General features: G+C 42.4%; 1 protein-coding gene across 1 annotated transcript in view; it reads left to right on the top strand.

Moving 5' to 3' along the window:
- LOC134207689 (facilitated trehalose transporter Tret1-2 homolog) overlaps positions 1-22,897 on the top strand; it is a 128,674-nt gene that overhangs the window by 79,959 nt on the left and 25,818 nt on the right. The window contains exon 2 of the mRNA XM_062683485.1: positions 7,754-7,881. Within this exon, the coding sequence (XP_062539469.1) occupies positions 7,754-7,881 (128 nt within the window). The remainder of the gene's footprint in view (positions 1-7,753; positions 7,882-22,897) is intronic.

Here is a 22,897-nt window from a genome sequence, read left to right as displayed (position 1 = left end):
AAAAAATTTGGTCCACACCACCATATACCTATCACTGTTAGCCAACTTCTTGGTGGATACGCCTCTAGAGATGAGATCTGCGGATTGTTTTTTGACCGTATATGATGCCAGTCGTGAATAGACGATTTTTGATTAATCATTTTAACCCTATTGGAAATGAAGGTCGGCCATCTATTTTCCGGTTTGTGGATCCAATCCAGCGTTACCATTGAGTCCGTCCAAATAGTGAATTGAATCAATCGATACGCTGAGCGCTTCCTTTGTCGTTTTCATCAACTCCACTAATAATGTAGCTGCTCTTAACTCCATGCGAGGAATAGTTAAATTTTCTTTGTTGCTTCGTTCACTTGATGGGGCGATTCGTGATTTAGCGCATAGTAAGTGTACTTGTACTCCGTTACTGTCCAATGTCCTCATGTAAATGGCCGCCCCATACGCCCGTTCCGCCGCATCGGAGAATCCATGGAGCTCAATAACCTCACGCATCGGCTTAACGTGCCGTTGAAAATTTATTTTTGACAGCTCGTTAATTTGGCTGTTAAACCAACTCCATCGGTCTGCTAGTTCCGATGGCAATAGTTCATCCCAAGCAAGCTTATTAGCCCAAATGTCTTGCATCAACATTTTTCCATGGACGATTATGGGACTAAGAGTGCCTAACGGATCATAAACTTTTTGCACTTCGGAAAGCACATTGCGCTTGGTAATTGCTAGGTGGTTGTTAAACTCATCGCTGAAGCTAAACATATCTGTGCACGGATTCCATCGTAGACCTAAAATCTTGATGTATTCATCAGTTTGGTTCGGTTCTCCTGGTATGTTGGATGTCCATTTATGCAGTTCGAAGCCAGCACTACTCAGTATTGATATCAACTGCTGTTTAATTACAGCGAGTTCCTTCGAATCGTCGCGACCGGTTAAAACATCGTCCATATAAAAGTCGTTCCCCAATACCTGCTCAATATTAACGCCATTTCTCTTGATTCCCCTAATGGTTGAGCATTTGGTTTCAATGGGAGTCGTACTTTAAATCTACCATCTTTATTACGTGTGGTTGTTTCAATGAAGAACTGTTCACCAGTTCCTCTTCTTCGGTCAATGTACGTGTCATCAAGCTGTTGGTTTGGTCATTGATAAGTTTATTCCACTCGATATTAGTGCCCATCCTTGTGAAATATCCTCCAACTATCCATCCGAGAGCGGTATTTTGAAGTGAGGTGAAGTGCTCCGCTAGCTTTATGTTTCCGTCACGAAGAATGTCAAAGAGTACAGCAACTCCCAACAGCATGTCTACAGGTCGGCTACAATAAAATTCTGGATCTGCTAAAATCACTTCTGTGTCCATCAAGCTCCTCATATTAATATCGGTTGGTGGCAATCTTCCTGTTATTTTGTCCGCAACAAGTACATTCACAGTAATTTGATAGGAGGATGTACGAGACTTTAAAGTGATAATTGCTCTTTCCTTGATAGCACGAACGATTTGACCAAAACCAACCACAGATGCTCTAGTGGCAGTGGTTTTTATTCCCAAATGACGAACTAAATCTGTTGTTGCGAAATTGGATTGGGAACCTGAATCCAATAATACCCGACACATAATAATAGAGCCATTTTCACAGTAGACTAGAACAGAAGCCGTTGGCAGAATGGATTGCTTCGATAAAGGAAGAACATCTTTGTGCATGTCTGGCAAGTTTATTACAAGAACATTAATAGATTAACAAAACTTTAATTGAATCAATCGAATATTTACTCACTGGCGCCGTGTCGAGACCGCCCTTGTTGTGTCTCTGGTCTATGTCCTCGGTGAATCAATGTATGATGTTTACGCCCACACTTGATACAGCCTCTGCTGCGACATTGTTATGCTGTATGCTTCGGTTTTAGGCAATTGAAACAAAGGGAGAAACGTTTGACGACCTTAACTTTCTCCTCCACTGATTTCTCGCCAAACCGAAGTCAGTGTCCAATGAAATGCTCTTTACTGCAGACTGCACATTTTTGTTCACGTGGAGTTTTACTTACTGTGAATGATCGGGTTTCAAGTTTAGCTTTTTTGGCATACTGGTTTCGAGGCTGCTTTTCGCTTGGCAGGCATGGCGTCCAACATTTGACATCTACCCAAAACGAAGGTTTCCAGTTGCTTGTATGTTGGCGGTTCTGTTCCCGATGCCATTGATTCCCATTCTCGTCGTGTAACAGGATCAAGCTTGTTTGCCAGTTGGTACACTAACCCGGCATCCCATGATTCTACCGGCTGCTTCAGAATTTGAAGACACCTCAGGTTTTTTCTAGCTGTATCAAACAAATTCCTTAGCGCTTCCGCTGATTCCACACCAACAGGTTCCAATTCAAATAAGTCACGCATGTGTTTTTGCACAAGCAATTTAGGGTTGTTGTAGCGATTTACAAGTAAATCATATGCTACCAAATAATTGGATTCCGTTGTTTGCAGCGAGTCCACCAATCCTAATGCCGTACCTCGGAGAGACAGTTTGAGATACTCAAACTTCTGAATAGTTTCCAAAGTATTTCGTTTGTGAATGAGGGCGTTGAATTTATCAAACCATTCAAGCCAGTTCTCGTTGGCTCCAGAGAATGAATGTCTACGGTTGGTAGATGGACCATGTCGCCCCCAGATCTATGTTCTGCATTGCTTCTCTTGTTGACAATCGCTTTGTCAAACATAACTAAACCGGCTACGTATTCAACCTCAACTTCGTCCCGCTTATCAGCTTCATTTGGTATATATTGCTCCAACCAATTTTGTGTCTGGTCGAAATTTTTGTAGCAGTCTCGTAGCATGTCGCGTCGTGTCTTCAGTAACATCACATCACTTTCAAAAACATACATGGTTTCAATTATGTTGGCAATCCTCGTTATAGCATGGTTTCGTTGTACCGAAAAACGATCGAAATCCGATTGCAGCACGAAAGTTGGCTGATCGCTTCTTTCGCCCGTTGTCTCCTCCTGCATAATTGCAACATTATGTGGGCTCTCCTCCGCCATTATTGTAACTGTTGAGATATTATCACGTGAAAGTTATGCCTTCTGGCGTACGTTTTTTTTTCAAATTTTATTTAAATTATTCGTATCATTACTTTTTAAACAAAGTTCTTGTCAGGCACCACAATCAAAATTTCTTGTTTGGCACTGTGCAGACCGATCAACCCACGCGTCGATCTTGAATTTAAATTATTTACGTCTGACAGAAAATCACTTCCGTTTCATGCGCCATATTGAATACGACCCTCGTGTCAATTCAAACTATCGAAATTTTCATTTTAACGCGCATTGAATACGACCCACGTGTCGGATTTACTATTCGCTAAAAGCATCATTTTGATTTCGACCCTCGTGCCGATTCAATTCCAAGAATATCAAGCGAAGTACCATAGATATAGATCTACTCCCAAATTTTCACTATTCGCTTGATGCGCCATTTTGAATGCGACCCTCGTGTCGATTCCATAGTATTTGATTTTTTGTTTCATAGCTATTCAATGTCTGCTGCGCCCCTACGTTTTGAAAAAAAAAAATTTCCCACTTTACCTGTTTTCGCTTCGCTGGTATCCGGTTCGAAGGACCACTTTATGTTTGCCTTTGAGCTGTTGACTGCTTGCTGGTCGGAAACGAAGAGAACGAGTCACCAGGTTCTGACAGTTCAACAACTGTATTTATTGTTTATAGTAGATAGGTTCAGACATACGTTTTCAAGGAAGTAATAGAATTTATCATCGTTTACTGATACCAACACAGTGATACAATTTGAATAGAGTGGTTCATTATCCTACAACTAGTAACCAATATTTAAACAACAATGTGCATCATTTGTTCTCAGTTATACAACCATCATCCAGTTCGATTCAAGCAGTGGTACGAAAACGAGTTCCATTTGGAAAAAAAAATGGGAAAGGCTAGATCACACGAGGAAAACCGCCTTTTCCGAGAACGGTAGACGGAAAAAGCATATATGCACCACTTCGGAACGTCTCAACAATTTAACTGACTTGCTGAACTACGATGCATTTACTTCATAATTTAATTTACGTCAATATTCAATTTACAATTTACAATTAATTTACAATGTTATATAAATTATTTGGTTGATTCGATAGACCATTTGATTTAAACTCCAGGACAATTTGGAGATCTTACAATATCGAATATGCCTGTATTTAAGACGTTAGTAAAAGACCAACACTCAGAAGACAAAATTGGGTTGACACCGAGGCTGGGGACATCGTGGAAGCCTTGTTTGATTCTGTAGGCCATCTGATTCAAACTCCAGGACAATTTGCAGATCTTCAAACATCGCATATACATGGACTTGAGACGCAAGTGAAAGGCAAATACTCGGAGGGCATGAGTGGGATGATACCGCAGCTGAAGACATCGTGCAAGCCTCAGTAGATTTGGTAGACCATTCGATTCTAACTCCAGAACAATTTGGAGATCTTAAAACATCTCATATACCTGGACTTGAAACGCAAGTAAAAGTCAAATACTCGGAGGGCATGATTGGGATGATACCGTGGCTGGGGGAACCATGAAAGCCTTGGTTGATTCATTTCACCATTTAATTCAAACTCCAGGACAATTTGCAGATCTTAAAACATCTCATATACCTGGACTTGAGACGCAAGTGAAGACACCGTACAAGCCTCAGTAGATTCGGTAGACCATTTGATTCAAATTCCAGGACGATTTGGAGATCTTACAACTTCATACAAGCAAGAATTGAAGACGGATGTGAAAGACAAATAATCGGAGGACAAAATTGGGTTTACACCGAGACTAGAGACATCATGGAAGCCTTGGTTGATTCGGTGGACCATTTGATTCAAACTTCAGGACAATCTGGAGATCTTACAACACCTCATATGTTTTGTTTTGAGACGCAAGTGAAAGACAAATCCTCGGAGGACATAATTGAGTTGATACCACGACTTGGGACATCATGAAGGCTTTGGTTGACTTGGTAGACCATTTGATTCAAACTCCAGGACAATTTGGAGATCTTATAACATCTGCTGGATTCGGAGAGATCTTACAACACCTCATGTAAGACGCAAGTGAATGTATTTGAAAGTATCCTCACTATCAATAAATTAAGTGAAGTACTAGAAATTTTAGCAAAATTTCTTTTTACGTCACATTCGGTTTACGTCCCACCAATAAGTGACGTAAAAAGAGGGTTCAGTGTATAATGAAATGGAATAATACTGTGACAGAAATATCTCTACTACCACGTGGATTAATAAATTTCAGTTAGGAAGCAATATTTCAATGTTCATAGCTTGTGTTACAAAGTTTCGAAGGATTGTAGTATTTTTCAAATGTTTTTAATCTAATACTTTTAGCGCCATGAAGAGTCTAAGAGACCAATTGTGATGATTGAAATAATTAGAGTCAAAACTAGAAAAAAGAAAAATCATCTTTGCATGGCTCGTTTCAAGGTGCGATGAATGATTTTAACAAAGAGAGTTTGATTTGGTGTAGCTGCGTTTGGATCACAGTTCTGCGTAGAGGGACGCCTGCATTCAAATGTTTCTTCCTCTGCGTTGGTGTGTTGGATGCTCGCAAGAAGACTGGTTTTTGTGGATCGAAGTAATCACAATTCTGCGTGGTGGGACGCCCGCACTCGAGAGTTCCTTCCTCTGTGTTGGTGGGACGCCCGCAAGAAGAATAGTCTTATTGTGGATCGGAATGATCACAACCCTGTACGGTGGCACCTGCATTCAAGAGTTTCTTACTCTTTGTTGGTAGGACGCCTGCAAGAAGAATAGTGTTATTGTGGATCGGATTGATCACAATATTGCGTGGTGGGACGTCTGCATTTAAGAGTTGTTTCCTCTGCGCGTCACAATTATGCGTGTTGGGACGCCCGCACTTAAGAGTTTCTTTCTCTGTGTTGGTGGGAAGCCCGCTAGAAGAATGGAGATATTACCGATAGGACAGATCATATTTCTGCGTAGTGGGTCCCCGCATTCAAGTGTTTCTTCCTTAACGATGGTCGCAGAAGTATGGTGTAACTAGTGATCCAAAAAGTCACACGTGCACGAGAAGCTCTGTTCCTCAATAACATGACAGATCATTTGAATTCAGTGAATCCAAACTTTCTAACGAGGTGAGTGGCAAGTGCAAGGAATGCAATCACATGATGGGTGATTGATATGCCTGATGTTGAATTGCACACTAAGTACTCGGTCGACTACCAAAATAGTTAAAGAAAACATAACTGCCAAGTAGATTATCCTGGGTTTATCTTCTTTTCGTTCTATTGACTCTAGTGTTCCTCAAGGTTCAATCTTTTCTTTATTTATTAACAGTCTTACATTAGCACTTCACTTTTGCTAAGTGCATGTATCCTCAGATGAAGTAAACATTTACTTTTGTGAAAGACAGAATACTATTATTGAGGAACACTGGGGTCGGTTTATATACGGAAAGATTTCGTCGATAAATTTCATCACTATCATCATTTCAATGTCTTGTGCACAACCCTTCTGATTTTTATTACTGGATATAATAAATTTAAATTCTCACTCGTGCCATATATTTGTGCCGGCCGCGTGTTGTGATTAATTTCGAATATTTTGTTTTGTTTCAACGCAAAAGTTTTATAGCTTAAGGTTCCGTTTCGAGCATTCCACATTACCAGCCATTATCGATCAAATTTCATTAGGATTTTGATGAGAATCCATATTTTATAGAATTCGCCGTGAATGTTCTAGTAGCTGGGAGTCAAAGTAGATGAAATATTGAATAAGAAGGGTCACTTACTGTTTAATAAGACATCCGCTTGATGAACCTGAAATGAGAAAAAAAAGATTTACCGCAAAACGGTAACACTCGTCCGAGGAAAAACGAAGCAGTAATATTTAATGACTTGAATTTGCCGTCGGCAATGTATCTGGCTGTGTAGACTACCATTACATGCTTTTGCTTGTTCTGTCGTTTTTTCTTTCATTTTCATCCCTTTTTCAACCTTCAAACCTCAGCAGGGTCTACCTTATTAATCTTGCATCCGCATCGATAAAGAAAAACCTTCACTTGCTGACATAACCCATTTGAAACGCCTTCTACTCCATGTTGCTCCTGCATCTGCACCGTTGTACCTCGACTAGTTTAGGTGAAGGAAGAAGGTTCAATACTTGGGGGGGAGGACATTCCCAAGGATGACGTTGATGAACCTAACCGTCGTTCGTGTTGTGACTCCAAGCAAAACCCACTCCCATTAATAGAACATGTAGCGTGTAGGTAGTTGCGGTGCGGGCTGGAAGCAGAAACCCACTTTACATTGGGTAAACATCAAACATCAATAGACGTCATTCATACCGACACAGACTGGAACTTGATACACCAGAGAGAGAGAGAACACTGCCAATCAGGACATCAACCCGTAGCATGTGGGCAATCGAACGAGCTTTCCGTCCCAGATTCGGATGCAAAGATTTTTTTTCTCCTTGATGCCATTGTTTGTAATTAATTCGTCCAGTCAGTGTGGTCGGAACCTTTTTGCAGATGTTATTGTTGCATTTGTATGCGCATTCCTGGGACCGGAGCTATCATGCTGTGGCTGACGAACATTGATTTTAGATCCTCTACGACGGACCCACCTTGGTTATCTGACCAAGCAAAAACCAAACGAAAATTTAATTTCCTTCTGATTACATTCCTGCAAATTTTCTAACCTTTCCGTTTTTTTTTCTCTCTCTATTCATTTGCCGGCTTTCATGGTGGACAGCATCCCTTGGATACGTATCGGTGGGCACGATGGTGGCCTGGAGCTGCAATGCCTTTGCCAAGTTGCACCTCGGCAATTTGGGCGATCCTTTGAAGGAGCAACCGGTGGCCCTGGTAGAGGGCGAAGAGGTAAATGTCTATTGATATAGTAACCGAGTGATCCGGAATTTTGTGTTAGGTAATCAAAATATCTAAAAGCAAGTTCAGTGTTAGTCTTTTAGGAGTGATTTTCTAGTATGAAGACATCGATTGAACTTGGAGTTTATGTGTGGCAAAGCCCATCGAAAATAATTTGATGCACCATTATGCAGAGGTCCACATATGAATTTCGATTTTTTTTCTGCTCGTGGCACTTGTTGAAGAATCATAAAAACTTAAATATCGGTTTGAATACTGACAAGGAAGGGTGAACTCTCGATTGCTGATTTTGCAGCTGGCATTTTACAGTGCTCTATAGTTGCAGGGTGATGCGTGTAGGAATTTGTATTTCTATTCAGCGTACTAAGCTGTACAAGCCAGTTGGTGAATGGAACTACGCACAGTTGGTCATAAGAACCTACTATGAGACCTTACACACAGATTGAGCGGTTCTGAAATGACTTTGACTTTATTTAAACGGAGAATTCTAACAATCCACGGGGCGTTTTTATAAATTTCAACGAGAAATTCGGGTTAAACATTTTGATCACAAAAACTGAAAGGGATAAAAGCGCCACTAGCGTTCTAATATTTATGCTTTTATTGTTGTCACATCGCCTTTTAATCCACCACTGATCAAATTTTTTTTTGCTTTTCAAGAATTTTCTCAACCACTGCACATTGGGCCACGCCGGGAGATTAGGAGGAAAAAATATTTTCACCATGATGATAATATTTCAGGAACAAAGTGTATTCAGCAATGTTAAAGCTTATTATATAAGCTTTATTTTGAAAGTTCTAGAAAGTTGTTCTTTATTTAATTTCGAGGCACTTTGCTGAAAAAAAAAACCATTGTTGTACGTCGTTTGTATCATTTGTTATGTAAATTTTCAGTAATTATGTTAGGGTGACCCTAAAAAATCAATATTTTGATTGTAACTTTTCAGTTTTAATTTTTATCGAAGTGACGTCTTCCACAAAGTTTTAGAGCATAAAACTAACAGTGGGTAATGTCTGTGACATAACCGGAAGTGGACGTAGGACTTTGCTTGACCATGCATGTAAAAATACACATTTTGGTCAGCATTATTACACGTTTCGTTACCAATCTAGAGAAAAAATATCAAAATGGAAAGCTATCAATCGATTTTTCATCTAATGTTGATTTTTTTTTGTCATTGATGAAAGTATGTAGAAAGATAATTCTTTGATTTCTAGAGACGGCAATATCATTATCCCTGTCCGGGCTGACAATAGTCATTCTCGTCGTATGAAGAAAGCGAAAAAAAAATATAGTCTTCGTCATAACATTGCCCGATGCTACACCTATTCGGTTTCTTCATGCCGCATGCCTACCACGAAGATAGTGCAGCAGCCAAAAGTTATGACGATTTCCATCGTCACTTCTTCACATAATCGATTGCACGTCATTATAGACGGAGTAGTTAAAAACATAATGACGTCTAGAGTAAAGAAATAGTACGAACTTTGGTAACATAAATGTTTCGATAGCATTTATAACATCTTCATACGTTACTTCAAATTCCTTTTCACAAAGAAATAATAAAAATCTTCGCAAGGCAGCTGCCGCTTGAAGAATAATGGTATATTTCGTTCTTCGCTGTCGTCATGACGATTTGGTTGCACGACGAAAGCTAACGTTGTGCGCGTCATTGACGAGGCGTCGAGTGGCAATGAAGACAATAAATCTCGTCGCTTCTGCGGTTTTTCTTGCTGCGACGATGACTATTGTCAGGCCTGTCCCTGTCGCTGGATGTTGGTTCTCTACCGACCGCTCAAGATAAAATTTGAGCAGGAACTAAACTCGCGTGAGCCATGATTTTATCATTATATCAGAACTCTAGCCGAAGCTCCGCCCCTTTGATGAATAAGACCATTGAACATCGTTTGCTCACTGCTAGTCGTGGGTAATTAAAGTGACAAAACATTTCAAAATTATTATTTTCTAAATAATAACTAATGAATAAAAGAGTTCACTATCAAAATAATTATATATGGGACATTCGAAGTATTTTCAATGCCATAATTGCCAAAAAAAAGATGAACTATAGCATAGGAAATCCGCCGAAGCTCCGCCTTTTCGATGAATAATACCATTGTAAATCAGCTGATGGCTACACCTTTACATTGATCAATAAAGCGAATGATTTCTTCATTATAGCATTGCAACTTAAGCCGATGTTCCACCTCTTCGATGAATACATCGCAAAACATTTGTTGGTTCTACCTTTACGTTGACCAACCAAGCAAAAATGATTTGTCACATATATAGTATATAGTATAGTATATTAACAACATGGTCCACTTCGAGAATTCCCATATATTGGGCAACAGACAGCACATTCACACCATCTTGGGTTACCAAAGATGACTAACGCCCAAAAATGATTGCCAGGGGTGCGATAATTGCAAATATTACACTAATTTTACAATTTTTGAAAATTTTGTTTACATTTTTCAACATTTCATTTTTAAACTAAGATTCCAAAATGGGATCATGTGATGATTTCTTGCATAATATTTCGACATGTTATGCTGAATTATACGTTTAAGTACCCCTCGCAATGTCTCTTCACTACATTGCTTGTCTTTTGTGATACCGCGACGCTACTGCGTTAACTCTTCAAATTAGCTAGAGTGGTAATAGTGGTAATAGAGTATACTTCCTGAAACACAAAATCACATTAACCAAGAATATTCAAAAGCTTTATACCAACGTTTGAAAGTTACATAAAATTCAGTAGCTATTTATCTATTAACATCAACAAATAAATCAAATTTTAAATTGATATATTCAGACTCAAAACAGTGAAATTTCAAAAATTTTCGTTGAAATCTTAGAATAAGAAACGCATTTTCTTTTGTCGTGAGCGAGGAAGACAGAATTTTGTAACAATTCATCGCCATGAACGCGAATTGATAAAATTTTCACGCAAACGCTCTCTAATTAGTTGATTGTACTACATTTTCAAATTGATTCTATTGCGAAAAACTCTTTAGTAAGTATATTAGTGGTTCTGAAAAGATCCATTCACAATTCTTCTTCTTCTTATTGGCATTACATCCCCACACTGGAACAGAGCCGCCTCGCAGCTTAGTGTTCATTAAGCACTTCCACAGTTATCAACTGCGTGGTTTCTAAGCCATGTTACCATTTTTGCATTCGTATATCATGAGGCTAACACGATAATACTTTTATGCCCAGGGAAGTCGAGACAATTTCCAATCCAAAAGTTGCCTAGACCGGCACCGGGAATCGAACCCAGCCACCCTCAGCATGGTCATGGACTCTATCGTCACCCACCGCCGTGCCGCGCTTTCTGTTGGCTTCTCGACAATGCCGGGCTGAAAATGGCGATGATGCTGACCTGAGAATGCTGACGATTCTGCCTTGCTCTTAAAAAGGCTTTAGGTTTGCGAATACGTGGCTGAGACGATGATGCAACCGTTCAAAAATTCCGACGATGCGATGCTGTTATTGCTTTGCCTGTTTTGGTCAGATTGAGAGGAAAAATTCGCGCTGCGCTATTTTATGCCTTCTTAGCAGACCTAGCGTGAGCTCATTCGTTGACGTCTGCACTAATCAGAACGTGGCAATGGAATGATGCAAGAATGATGCGGTACCCATATTTATAGGTTTTCGTGAATTCAATGTTTTGCTTTGAAAACAGTTTTAGGCCTATTGAAACAAGTTTTCGGATATTATCAAGCATTAATATGAAAGGCATACTTAAAAGCTGTCGATTGAGGGGTTAACTGCAGAAATCTGTTCACTAGGGTAAAAGCTTTTTTTTTGTGTCTTTATTAAAGAGACTTTCAGCCCGAGGCTGGCTCGTCTCCGAAAGGGTAAAAGCTATTAACGTTTGAAATCTTTCAACACAGCGTAACGCGGCCGATTTAGAAATTTTGAAATGACACCCGGTATAGTAAAGAGAGACGTAAGTCCTACGTCAAAAAAATTCACGTTTTGGTTACATAACCGAGTGAATTTATTTGTGGATTGCAGAGATATCACTGTTTTTCTTGAAAAAATACGTTGTTTTTAAATGCCTTGATCCATTTTTCCCTGGGTTAGACAGAGGAAGGGCTAAGGATTGCTCTGCGTATTTTGGTATTGGGAAATTTGAGGGAATTTGAGGTTTTTCCACCATTGAAATAATGGCTTTATTTGCGAGGAAATCAAAATCATCAGTTCTAGAAGTGTAATAAAACCGAAAATTCCGCCCGAAACAAAATGTTTATAGTAAACCTCCTCCTTCGACGTCGTGGCGCTGCAGGAGATTTGCTGGACAGGGCAGAAAGTGTGGAAAAGCGGGCATCGAGTGGCTACCTTCTACCAAAGCTGTGGCACTACCAAACGAGCTGGGAACCGGCTTCATAGTGCTGGATAAGATGCGCCATCGTGTGATTGGGTGGCAGCCAATCAACGCAAGGATGTGCAAGCTGAGGATTAAAGGCCGTTTCTTCAACTATAGCATCATCAACGTACACTGCCCACACGAAGGGAGACCCGACGACGAGAAAGAAGCGTTCTACGCACAGCTGGAGCAAACATACGATGGATGCCCACTGCGGTACGTCATCGGTGACATGAATGCACAGGTAGGAAGGGAGGAAATGTATAGACCGGTCATCGGACCGGATAGTCTGCACTCCGTATCGAATGACAACGGCCAACGATGCATAAACTTCGCGGCCTCCCGCGGAATGGTAGTCCGAAGCACCTTCTTTCCCCGCAAAAATATCCACAAGGCCACATGGAGATCACCTAACCAAGAAACGGAAAACCAAATCGACCACGTTCTAATCGACGGTAAATTCTTCTCCAAAATCACGAACGTACGCACTTACCGCAGTGCGAATATTGAATCCGACCACTACCTCGTTGCAGTATGCCTGCGCTCAAAACTCTCGACGGTGTACAACACGCGTCGAAGTCGGACGCCGCGGCTCAACATTGGGCGGCTACAAGACTATAAGACTAGCCCAAGAATACGCGCAGCAGCTGGAAGTGGCACTCCCAACGGAAGAGCAGCTAGGCGCAGCATCTCTTGAAGATGACTGGAGGATATTCAGTCCGCCATTGGCAGCACTGCAACCGCTGCACTTGGCACGGAGCCCCGGATCAGAGAAACGACTGGTATGATGGCGAATGTGACCAGTTAGTGGAAGAAAGAATGCTTTATGGGCGAGATTGCTGCAACACCGCATGAGGGCGACCGAGGCACGATATAAACGGGCGCGGAACAGACAAAACTCGATTTTCTTGAGGAAAAAGCGCCAGCAGGAAGATCGAGACCGTGAAGAGATGGAGCAATTGTACCGCGCTAATAACACATGAAAGTTCTATGAGAAGTTAAACCGTTAAACCATAAGGGCCACAGCCTGATATGTGTAAGGACATAAACGGTAACCTTCTTACGAACGAGCGTGAGGTGATCCGAAGGTAGCGGCAGCACTAGGAAGAACACCTGAATGGCGATGTGGGAGAACGCACGCAGAACATGATTCTACCAGCTCCGGGAATCCAGGAAATCCAGGAGAAGATTGGCCGGCTGAAGAACAACAAAGCCCCTGGGATTGACCAACTACCAGGAGAGCTATTTAAACACGGTGGTGAGGCATTGGCTAGAGCGCTGCACTGGGTCATTACCAAGATTTGGGAGGAGGAAGTTCTGTCGCAGGAGTGGATGAAAGGTGTCGTGTGTCCCATCTACAAAAAGGGCGATAAGCTGTATTGTAGCAACTATTGTATTCCGTTGACTAGAACCAATTGCAAGGGAGTTCGTGGGGCAGTACCAGGCGGGTTTTATGGGCGAACGCCCCACCAAAGACCAGGTGTTCGCCATTCGCCAAGTACTGCAAAAATGCCGCGAATACAACGTGCTCACACATCATCTGTTCATCGACTTCAAAGCCGCATATGATACAATCGATCGGGACCATCTGAGGCAGCTAATGCACGAAAACGGATTTCCGGATAAACTGACATGATTGATCAAAGCAACGATGGATCGGGTGATGTGTGTAGTTCGAGTTTCAGGGGCATTCTCGAGTTCCTTCGAAATCCGCAGAGGGCTACGGCAAGGTGATGGTCTTTCGTGTCTGCTATTCAACATCGCTTTAGAAGGGGTAATACGAAGAGCTGGGATTAACACGAGTGGTACAATTTTCAATAAGTCCGTCCAGCTATTTGGCTTCGCCGACGACAGACATTATGGCACGTAACTTTGAGAGGATGGAGGAAGCCTACATTAGACTGAAGAGGGAAGCTAAGCGGATTGAACTAGTCATCAACACGTCGAAGACGAAGTACATGATATGAAGGGGTTCAAGAGAAGACAATGTGAGCCACCCACCGCGAGTTTGCATCGGTGGTGACGAAATAGAGGTGGTAGAAGAATTTGTGTACTTGGGCTCACTGGTGACTGCCGAAAATGATACCAACAGAGAAATTTGGAGACGCATAGTGGCTGAAAATCGTACGTACTTTGGACTCCGGAAGACGCTCCGATCGAATAGAGTTCGCCGCCGTACCAAACTGACAATCTACAAAACGCTCATTAGACCGGTAGTCCTCTACGGCCATGAGACCTGGACGATGCTCGTGGAGAACCAACGCGCACTTGGATTTTTCGAAAGGAAAGTGCTGCGTACCATCTATGGTGGGGTGCAGATGGCGGATGGTACGTGGAGGAGGCGAATGAAACACGAGTTACATGAGCTGCTGGGAGAACCATCTATCGTCCACACTGCGAAAATCGATCAACTGTGATGGGCCGGGCACGTAGCCAGAATGTCGAACAGTAATCCGGTGAAAATGGTTCTCGACAACGATCCGACGGGCACAAGAAGGCGAGGTGCGCAGCGGGCAAGGTGGATCGACCAGGTGGAAGATGACTTGCGGACCCTCCGTAGACTGCGTGGTTGGCTACGTGTAGCCATGGACCGAGCCAAATTGAGAAGACTCGGGGAAGGGTCGTTTGGCCGAAACCCATTCGGCTGAAAGTCATTTGGCCGAATGCCACTAGGCCGAAACCCATCTGGCCGAAAGTCATTTGGCCGAAAGGGTCGTTTACCCGAAAGGGTCATTTGTTCGAAAGGGTCGTTTGGCCGAAATGGTAATTTGGCCGAAAGGGTCATTAAGCCGGGAGGGTTATTAGGCCGAAAGGGTCATTTGGCCGAAAGAGTCGTTTGGCCGAAAGTTTTTTTTACGATTTTTTTACAATGGGAAGTGAGAAATGAGAAGTGAGGAGTGAGACGTCTCACTTCTTTTTCTTCTTCTTCTTTTTCTTATTGGCATTACATCCCCACACTGGGACGGAGCCGCCTCGCAGATTAGTGTTCATTAAGCACTTCCACAGTTATTAACAACTAAGTTTCTTAGCCAGGTTACCATTTTTGCATTCGTATATCATGAGGCTAGCACGATGATACTTTTAAGCCCAGGGAAGTCGAGACAATTTCCAATCCGAAAATTGCCTTGACCGGCACCGGGAATCGAACCCAGCCACCCTCAGCATGATGTTGCTTTGTAGCCGCGCGTCTTACCGCACGGCTAAGGTGGGCCCTCGTCCCTCTTCTTACTCCTAATTTCTCACTTTTCAAATGACCTTGTCCTATTCGGCCAAATGTCCTAATCAGCCAAATGACTCGTTCGGCCAAATGACCCGTTTGTGTGCTTGATATTAAAAAAAAAGAGCAATGGGTAATGTTTTAAACATAACCGCGAGTAGACGTAGGACTTATGTAAACGTATTTACATTTAACTTTTGAATTCATGGGGTTTGATTATAGATATTGATTTAAGAAACAACATTCTGTGTAGAATTATCAGCAATTTGTTTATTCAAAATTTCTGGAAATAAAACTAATAATCAGAATTGCTTTGTTTCTAACTATTAGGCCCTTATTTACTCAAGCAAATGTAGGGCATTTATAGATTTCTTATTGATGATAGTATTTAAAGTTTAGAAATTCTAATAATAATCAAATTTTTAGACTTGAGCAGGAGGTGCTATTTCAAGGGAACTATCCCGTTTTCCATCTCATTGAACATATATTCATCTTATCGCCAAACAAAAGAAAACAGCACCAATTTCGTTGCTTCTTATTGCTAACATGTGTGCTTACTGCTGAAAAAATCACAAAATAAGAAATAAGTCAAGGAGCAGTCAGCCTACTAAAATAGAGGAGGTTTTGCTAATACGTGAACGAAAAATATTTAATGTTGTGGCTCCAAACTCCTAGTCTAAGTCAAGTTTAATGATATAATTTCTCAGAAAATGAAAACCAAAGTTTAAAATAATGTTTATTAACATATTCTTCTGGAAACTATTTTTTTCGGAATTCTGGACTAGTTTTATTCTTCTTCATCCACCACCGCTGCCATCGCAGCTTCAGCCATCATCGGCCTCTTGTCGTGAACTCCGAGCGATGCGAAGGGCGATTGCATCGAACGCAACCAAAACCACTGCATCCGACTGAGTGTTACAGTGCAAGTTTTGCGGACAATATGCTAGCGTCGCTCCAGAATTTTGAGCAAACAAACATTGAGAGTTACCTCAAAACTGTAACTTTTTGTATTGCCTTTATTTATACTTCCACTTTCACATAGTATGATGGTTTTACAAATATTTAAAGGTACCAACTGATTTTTTACCCTTAGTTAGATATAGTTTTCTAGAAATCAAGGGGGGGGGCGTTTTGGCCAGGTGGGGCGCATTGTACCGTCTCTACGAACACGGATATCCGTAAAAAATGATACGGTTTTTTTTTTTCCTGTTCGGGTGTGCCACTGCGACCAATTATTAGATCTATTGTAGCGTTACCCGTATCCTTAGTGTTTAAGTGCATGTCGAATTACTCCAGTGCTATTGAGAAGCAATGCAGTATCGGTTTCGATACAGTTGTTGTTTTGTTTTCTCAAGACCACCATGACAAGGTCTCGCCATTTAGACCCTTCATAGAGAGCAATCCCATTGAAGGCGCGCCCCTTATCAATAGGAAATCAATCCTTTCTTGAGAAAACAGAACAGTAATACTGTTTTTGGCCATGCATCGGAGCCCTAGCCACATCCTTGTCTTGCTTCTAGAATATCACCAGTGAAACAATGAAAACCCGGGATTTAGCTCTGTCTACAAGACCATTTCAAGCAAGAGAATTTGTTCAGTAATAAGAACTTCCGTGTGTTCCTCTCACTACCATTGTTCACCAGTTCAAGAAGAGTTAGTACGTATTTAAACCCCTAACTCGATTTTTCCAGCAGTCAGTTCAGCCTAGGACCGGGTACCGAGGTTTTTTAACTAATTGCTTGAAAAGTTGTTTCCGCTGCATTCAGTTTAGCCTCAAACAAGAGGAATTCGAGTCTTTCAACTGTCTGCAAGGTAACATTAATTATGTTTTATTTCTGAGACTGCTGTTGGTAGCGAGGACTAAATCATACGGTTGGTCAAGGCGGTGATGGATCGAGTAATGTGCGTAGTTCTAAATTCAGGTTCGCTTTCCCAGTAAACCACATATCGTATAACAAAGAGCAAATAAAGTCGCATTTGCGTCCATCAAAAATCTGAATCGCATTGTATATCAAACTTTGTCAGATTATTGTCAAAGGATGTTGTATTGAATGCATCGTATACGATAATTGTGTGAATAAAAACTCGTAATGACATATACTCCTTGCAATATCCTATATGAGTGCGAATGCATGCCTATGTTAATCGTAATACAATCGAAACCACTTCAGTCCAAACGGCTTGTTGAAGTTTCAAGCAGTTGTAAAGATATAAATTGTGTGTGTAGTTTATGCTGGACAAAAATCCGAATCAGTTTAAGATGTGCAGTATGGTGCAGTGGTAGAGTATCCGCCTGCAAATCCAAAGATCGCATGTTCGAGACTTGGTGCTGGTAAGTTTTTTTTATTTTTCATATTTTTATGTATAATCGTAATACTGTTCTCATGATGTCCAAAAAAATCGTATAATAAAACTCGTATGTACCTATATCGCCTTCACTTTGGTACGTATATAGCCAATCTGTGCATTATATATGATTAAGTTGGTTCTTATATAATAACCTTTTGGCTGAGGCCAAAAAGGTAATGGATAAGGCTAAACTGAAAGTGGGTTGGTCGGTATGTCCGCTAAGTATAAGCCAACCGCTTCAGACCTGTTTCAGGTGTCTTGGCAACGGTCATAAATCTTATGACTGTAAAGGACCTGATCGCAGTAAGCTATGCCGTAGGTGTGGAGCTGAAGGCCACCAAGCTCGCACCTGTCAGGCTGCACCAAGGTGTCTGATCTGTCCCCCGGGTACAGACAACAGACACCTCACCGGTGTCCAGGCTTGTCCGGCCTCTAGAAGGATCCAGACACGCAGGTAACACAGCTGAATCTGAACCACTGCAAGGCGGCTCAATTGCTGCTACAACAGTCGGTTACTGAGTGTAAAGCTGATGTAGCTTTGCTGTCCGATCCATACCGCATCCCTGCCGGTAACGGTAGTTGGATAAGTCTCAGATGGTGGCCATCTGGACTTGCGGGCGATATCCCATCCAGGAGATAGTATCATCACCTGATGATGAGGATTTCGTTATAGCAAAGGTAAACGGTGCTTACTTTTGTAGCTGCTACTGTCCTCCCAGGTGGAGTATAGTGCAGTTTACTAGGGTAGTAGATATTCTTGCAGCAAAACTAACTGGCTTAAAACCGTTAGTTGTAGCAGGCGACTTCAATGCGTGGGCAGTGGACTGGGGATCCCGGTCCACAAACGCCAGAGGTCATACCCTGCTAGAGTCAGGCTTGGCATTTACTCGCTCAATGAGCTCAATGAGCAAATAATAGTTCATCAAAAGTGAGCAACAAAACATCACGAATATGATCAAAACATACAAAAAAGATGCTCTTCGTTGTGGGAAAAATGAGGAGCGGCGCTCTTTGAGAGAAACCGTTTGTCTCAATGTGCCTCATTGAGGAGCATCATTTTTGTTGTTCTTTCCAACTGAACGTACAGATAAATGAAAGCACACTTCTGTCATACCATCGCTACCCGCACAACAGCCTCACACATAAGTACTTTTATGGGACCAGCATGAGAATAGGGACCGTGTATAGCATCCTTGAACGGGTAGAAATGAACACCTTTACATTAATTATTTTACTGCTTCTAAGCAACAGGCAGCATGATGTAGGCAATTTTACATTTATCTGGTAAGCAATTACAATTTGATTATTGATGAAATTATCTTATACTAGTCGAACTGCCTGATCTCGCTCGGGTTTTATTTTTGATCTGTCAATCATTTAGTGTTGATTGAGGCGTCGCACTCTAGATCGATTTCAGTTCGAGCTTGATGGCTTTCTCCAGAACTCATAAATCTGTTGCATTTAGACAACTTCCCAACTTTCCCCAGCAAATCGATCAACTATTAGCATGTACAAATACAGTTGATCCCAAGACGAATCGATTACTGATCGAATCTTATAAATTGGTCCACCCGTTTTTGAGTTATATTGCCTCAAAGGAAATGCAAACTCATTTTTATATATAGAGACTAGTTGAACGTATCCAACCTTGCTCGGGGTTGTATTATTTTGCATTTCTGTCAATTGTTGTGTTCATTGCAGCGCCGCACTCTAGATCATTTTATGTGCAATCGCAAAGACCTGTGCAGGAGTTCATCAAATTCACTCACCCGATGGATGTTGACATTTGAGCGGGTCGTCCATTCGAACAAAAGTTCATTTTACGTTCATTATGCGACCCGCTCAAACGTCATAATTTCTTGAGGGAGTTCATTTTGCGTTAGTCTATTGGGTTTTCTTCCAACTGGCCCTAATATTGTATTTAGACAATTTTCCAGTTTCCCCTACCAGATTTGCCAACTTTTTGAATATATAAACACAGCGGAGCCCAAGCCGAATCGATTGGTGAGAAAATCTTGCAAATCGGTCATATTAAACCGCATGAAAAGCGACTCCAGTATATACCGTTTTGACCGATTAATACATGATTTGTTCGACTGCTTCAATTTTGATTAAAATATACTAAGCTTTTTAAAGGGAATGTCTTCAACGTGTAAAAATAAAATGGAACAATCCTAAACCCGCATTATGACAGTGATTGAATTGTTTTCTAAACAAACACGATAAATACAATAACCTACTGGCTACCCTTTAGATTAGCCAACTAATTATCATAAATTTATTCGCCACCACCAATTCCGTCCTTCGAGAAAAGAGGCTCAAAGATACTCAATGAGCAACTTTTTCCTCACCTCATTGAGTCAAACCATTTAGTTATCATTGAGAAATTAATATATTTCGGAGCTACCCGAAAAAGAGAGAAACGCAAAACTACAAAAGAGAAGAGCAAAGATTCGTGTGTCGAGAGCAGTGAGCATTTTTTTTCTTCTCCTGATTCGCTCTGAGGAGCATTCCATCCCTGGCTAGAGTCGCTAGCGGTATTGAACGTAGTCCTGCTGAATGAAGGCCAAGTGCCAACGTTCAGGGGACCGAACGGTGATTCATGCATCGATGTGACCTTCTGCAGCGCGGGATGGACGGTGGAGCCAGAATGGGAGGTTCATGAGGGGCATACCTCCAGCGATCATCAGGAAATTCGTTTTATGATCCGGTATACCCTCGTAGCAACCACAAGGCGGATCAGCAAAGCCGATCTAGGATGGCGCACCTCGCAGTTCAACCCAGAACTCTTGGAGGAATCACTACGATGGGAGACGCGAACAACGGGATTAAGTGGCGACGAGTTAATCGATGTACTAACCCGTGCATGCGATGTGACGATGCCTAGGAGGACCAAACCTCCCGGAAACCGGCAACCTGTGTACTGGTGGACTGACACAATTGCAGACCTTCGTAGAACCTGTCTTCGAGCAAAGAGAAGGCTGCGACGTGCCAGAACAGACGCTGATAAGGTCGAGAGACGCAGGGTGTTCCAGACAGCGAGCAGAGCTCTGAACTACGAGATCAAATGTAGTAAGAGAGCCTGCTTCGAGCGGCTGTGCAGGATGACAAACGACAATCCATGGGGAGATGCATACAGGATGGTGATGGCTAGGACCAATACCACGCCACATGAGAAATCTCCGGGGATGTTGGCCAAAATAGTCGACGGGTTGTTTCCGAGGCATGAATCATCGAACTGGGCCGCTACTCCGTACGAGTCAGTTGACGTGGTACCGCTAGTGACTAACGAAGAGCTTATCGTAGCCGCAAGAAAACTTAAGCTCAATAAGGCGCCAGGCCCGGATGGTATTCCAAACCTGGCCCTTAAACACGCCATTCTTGCCAATCCAGATATGTTCAGGAGCTGCCTCCAGAGATGCATGGACGAAGAAACTTCCCAGATCGATGGAAACGGCAGAAATTGGTGCTATTACCGAAGCCTGGCAAACAGCCGGAGGATCCTTCGGCATACAGACCAATTTGCCTACTCGACACAGCTGGAAAGCTGCTAGAGAGGGTCATTCTGAATAGATTGTCGGCTTATACAGAGTGTGCTGGTGGCTTATCTAGCAACCAGTATGGCTTCCGTAAGGGCCGTTCTACCATCGAAGCAATTCGAGCGGTAACGGATACGGCCAAGATAGCGAGAGGTTTAAACAGAAGAGGTATTAGGTACTGTGCGTTGATTACACTTGATGTAAAAAACGCGTTCAACAATGCTAGCTGGGCAGCAATTGCTGACTCCCTGCACCGATTGAAAGTTCCGGATTACCTGTGCAGGATACTGAAAAGCTATTTTCAGAATAGGGTGCTGTTATACGACACTACTGATGCTGGTCAAAAGTCGATCGTAGTGTCCGCGGGTGTTCAACAGGGATCGATCCTCGGACCGGTTCTGTGGAATATTATGTACGACGGAGTATTGCGCTTAAGTCTCCCGGCCGGAGTTAAGATAGAAGGCTTCGCGGATGACGTAATGCTAGAAGTAGCAGGTGACACTCTCGACGAAGTCGAACTGAAGGCTTCATACGCGATTGGCAGAGTGGAGGAATGGCTCAACTCGAGGCGGTTGTCCCTTGCACATCACAAGACGGAAGTCGTGGTAGTGCATAACCGTCATGGGCTGCAACAGGCGAGGATAAGAGTAGGGACCTGCACAGTTAACTCCGTGAGGTCTCTCAAGCATCTGGGCGTGATGATCGATGATAAGCTCAATTTTACGAGCCACGTCGATTATGCATGTCAGCGGGCTTCATTGGCGATAAAATCTTTATCACGAATGATGTCCAACAGATCGGCGGTGCATAGTCAAGTGCGTAGGCTGATAGCTGGCGTAGCATTGTCTATCATCCGTTATGGCGTGCCGGCATGGGCCGTAGCACTAAAAGCCAAGTACAATGTAAAGAAATTGATCAGAGTACACCGGCTGATGTGTTTACGTGTCGCGAGCTGCGTTATAGCTGGAATGATGCCGATCGACATACTCTTAGAGGAGGATGTGGAGTGCTACAACGAAAGGGACTCGGTGCAAGTGCGACGTGTCAAGAGAGCAGCTTCGTTGCTCAAATGGCAAAGAGCATGGGACACCGCAGTCAAAGGTCGTTGGACCCACAGACTGATTCCAGATGTGTCCAACTGGGTTGATAGGAAGCATGGTCAAGTCAACTTCCACCTAACACAGGTGTTGTCTGAACATGGCTGCTTTAAGAAATTCCTACACAGGTTCGGCTTCGCAGATTCTGCGGAGTGTCCTGAATGTGTAGGTGAGGTAGAATCGGCAGAGCATGTGATGTTCGCATGCCCGCGATTCGAGATAGAACGCAATGCCATGCTGCTTATTAGTGGTATGGATACAACCCCGGACAACCTCGTCGAGAGGATGTGCCGGGAGGAAGCTATATGGAATGCGGTGAACACAGCATCTCAACAGATTATGTCGAAACTGCAGCGGTGGTGGCGTCTTGAACAAAACCAACGTGTGCAGTAGGGGCACCTGTGATGCAGTGAACACTTTGCTCAC

This window comes from Armigeres subalbatus, chromosome 1, assembly GCF_024139115.2.
Source record: "Armigeres subalbatus isolate Guangzhou_Male chromosome 1, GZ_Asu_2, whole genome shotgun sequence".
Lineage (NCBI taxonomy): Eukaryota > Metazoa > Arthropoda > Insecta > Diptera > Culicidae > Armigeres > Armigeres subalbatus.
This window is presented reverse-complemented; position numbering and strand designations above follow the sequence as displayed.